General features: G+C 38.8%; 1 protein-coding gene across 1 annotated transcript; it reads left to right on the forward strand.

Annotated features, from left to right (window-relative positions):
* Positions 1-2,082, forward strand: LOC149184384 (disease resistance protein UNI-like). Its single transcript, XM_089415320.1, has one exon. The coding sequence runs from the start codon at positions 1-3 to the stop codon at positions 2,080-2,082; it is 2,082 nt and encodes a 693-aa protein (XP_089271446.1).
* Positions 2,083-2,852: the final 770 nt, after the last annotated feature.

Consider the following 2,852-nt stretch of genomic DNA (forward strand, 5'->3'; position numbering starts at 1 on the left):
ATGGCTGCTATTATCACTGAAGTGGCGACCAATACGGTCAGTAGCGCTATTTCTGCACTCATCCGACAAATAGATGATGTTATTCGGTTGGATGAGAACCGTCAGCTTCTAGAAGGGCAGTTAAATCGTATGAAGACTCTCTTACTCGATGTTAGAGATCAATTTCAAGATCGGCAAAAGACACCCCCTCAATCTCTGCAAAATTGTCTGCTAAGGATGCAAGATGCAGTTGGAAAAGCAAGAGAGTTGATCGATTGCTCTCGAAGGCGGCAGCGGTGTATCAGTTGCCTCCTTTGCAAGCCTAAACTTTCTACAGAAATCCGAAAGTGGAAGACAACTTTTGATGAGCTCTTTCACAATCTTCAGACCGACTTCTCTGTGTTTCACAGTGCTCAACAGATTGCGTCCGCGGCGCCACAACAGGCGAATCTACTGCTTCAAGACGAACCAGACACCGGACTGGTAGGGTTGGAAATTAGATCTGCTGAAATACGACTTGAGAGGTGGCTTACAGAGGCTCCCCGCGATCGGATATTTGCTGTATATGGGATGGGTGGGGTTGGAAAAACAGCATTGCTAAAAAAGGTCTACAACACCTACAAGGTAAGTGGTGTTTTTTATCATGTGATTTGGGTTGCAGTTGCCCAATTTTCCATTCTGGAGTTGCAGAGTCGTATGGCTTCTGCAATCAATTTAGACCTCAGTGCCTATTCTTATAATGATGTTGATTCGCGGAAGATGAAGCTGTCGGCACATCTCAGGACGAAGAAATTTTTCCTAATTTTAGACGATTTGTGGAGCGCAGTCACTCTGAAAGAATTGGGCGTGGAATTTGGCGAGAACAAAGGGAGCAAAGTTGTATTCTCTACTCGAAATAGAGATCTGATTCCAGAAATGAATGCAGACCAGTCCATGCAAATACAGCCACTGCCAAGAGAGGAAGCCTGGGAATTGTTTTGCAAAGTAGCTTTCAAAGACGGGCATGTGCCTGACGAGATAGAGCATATTGCTAGAGTCGTCGCGGAGGAGTGTAAAGGGTTGCCCTTGGCTATAAATGTCATAGCTTCAACAATGATTGGCAACCGGGCTGTAAATGAGTGGAACCTTGCTTTAAGGCAGATTCAGACTGTGGATTCAAATTTTCCAATTACTCATCCTCGACTTGATCGAGATCTGTATGAGCGATTGAGATGGAGCTACGATAGTTTACCCCATGCTCATTTGAAAACCTGTTTTCTGTATTGTGTGATGGCTCCAGAGGACTGGTACATTCCGGTGCACATGATATCGCACATCTGGATCGCAGAAGGTATAGTAAAGAGCAAAGATGTGGACTCCTTAATGGATACTGCGCACAGCTACGTAAAGTTACTTGCCGATCGTTCCTTATTCCAATTGAGAGCAGTTGGTGGATCCAGTTATTGGAGCGTTACGTTTGGCGTTCACGATGTTGTGCGGGACATGGCAATTTATGTGGGAGAGAAAGAGGAGAATTTTGTATCCAGGGCAGGTCAACATTGCCCCGACATCGACGCCCTTTTCCCCGACATCGAGACACGCCATAATTGCAGGAGGCTCTCCCTTTTTGGTAGCAATATTACATCTCTCCCCGACATGGAATTGAGATGTCCAAAATTGGTATGTCTATCTTTAACACTCAATCTTGAATTAAAAGAGATTCCAGAAGCATTTTTGCTTAACCTCGTCTTTCTGAGGGTGTTGGGTTTAAGTAACACGGGTCTACAATTATTGCCAAAATCATTGTGGCAATTGAAACAACTTGAATATCTTGGTCTGAACTATATTCAAATTGAATATGTGCATTCAGTTATTGGCAATCTTTCGAACCTTCAGTTTTTACATCTCAGTGGATGTAAGAGGTTAAAATCATTGCCATGTGAAATGAGAGATCTCAAAAATCTCAAATTTCTGGATCTCAACGGATGTCATAATTTAGAATCATTGCCATCTGAAATCGCAGAACTCAAAGAGCTCAAATATCTGAATCTCAAGGGCTGTCGTAAGTTACAGGTGATTCCTCCTGAGATCAGACTGCTTACAAATTGTGAAATTCTGCGGTAGAGAAGAGGGACAGGTGATCGTAAATTGCTCTCAAATTTTCGACTTCATGTTTGTGCTGGAAATTTTAATATAAAAAGGATGTGATCGTAATTTTTTTGTTAATAAAATTTTATTGTGCAAAATACATTTTTTATATAAATAAATACATTTTCAATTATATTTTTATATATAATTTTTATAATTTATAAGATTTATATATCATTTTTAATTCAATTGATTTAATAATTAAAAATATGTATTTGTTAATAACTATAAAATCAATTTTTTTTATTAGCAGTAGTTTAATGAGACTGTTTTTTATTAATTTTTTTTGCCTTGAAAGTTATATTTTGAGAAAATCTGATAAGGATTTTTGTAAATCTAAGTTATAATGGTTAAATTTCAATTTTTTTAGACATTTTAGATGAATTTGATGATGCTGAATCCATTTCCACCATTAAAAACAAAATTCAAACGACTCCCTTTAAAATTATTGTGGCAAATAAAGCAACTTGAATTTCTGTGTGTGAATTACACTGAAATTGTAGATGTGCATTGAGGCATTCGCAATCTTTAAAACCTTCGATTTTTACATGTCAAGGGATGTATAAACTTACCATCATTGCCATGTGAAATGAGAGCTCTAAAAATTCTCAATTTTCTGAATCTCGGGAGATGTCGTCATTTAAAAAGCATTGCCACGTGGAATCGTAGAAATCAATGATTTCAAATATCTGGATCTTAGGATCCGTCGGAGGTGATTCCCCTTAAAAGTATAATGCTCTCAAATT

This window comes from Pinus tabuliformis, chromosome 3_2 (genome assembly GCF_031772625.1).
Source record: "Pinus tabuliformis cultivar Carrire ecotype Pingquan chromosome 3_2, CPIR1, whole genome shotgun sequence".
NCBI lineage: Eukaryota > Viridiplantae > Streptophyta > Pinopsida > Pinales > Pinaceae > Pinus > Pinus tabuliformis.

Bases quoted from the DNA above. Each gene is read 5' to 3' on its own strand.
- LOC149184384 (XM_089415320.1), top strand. From the start codon at position 1: ATGGCTGCTATTATCACTGAAGTGGCGACCAATACGGTCAGTAGCGCT.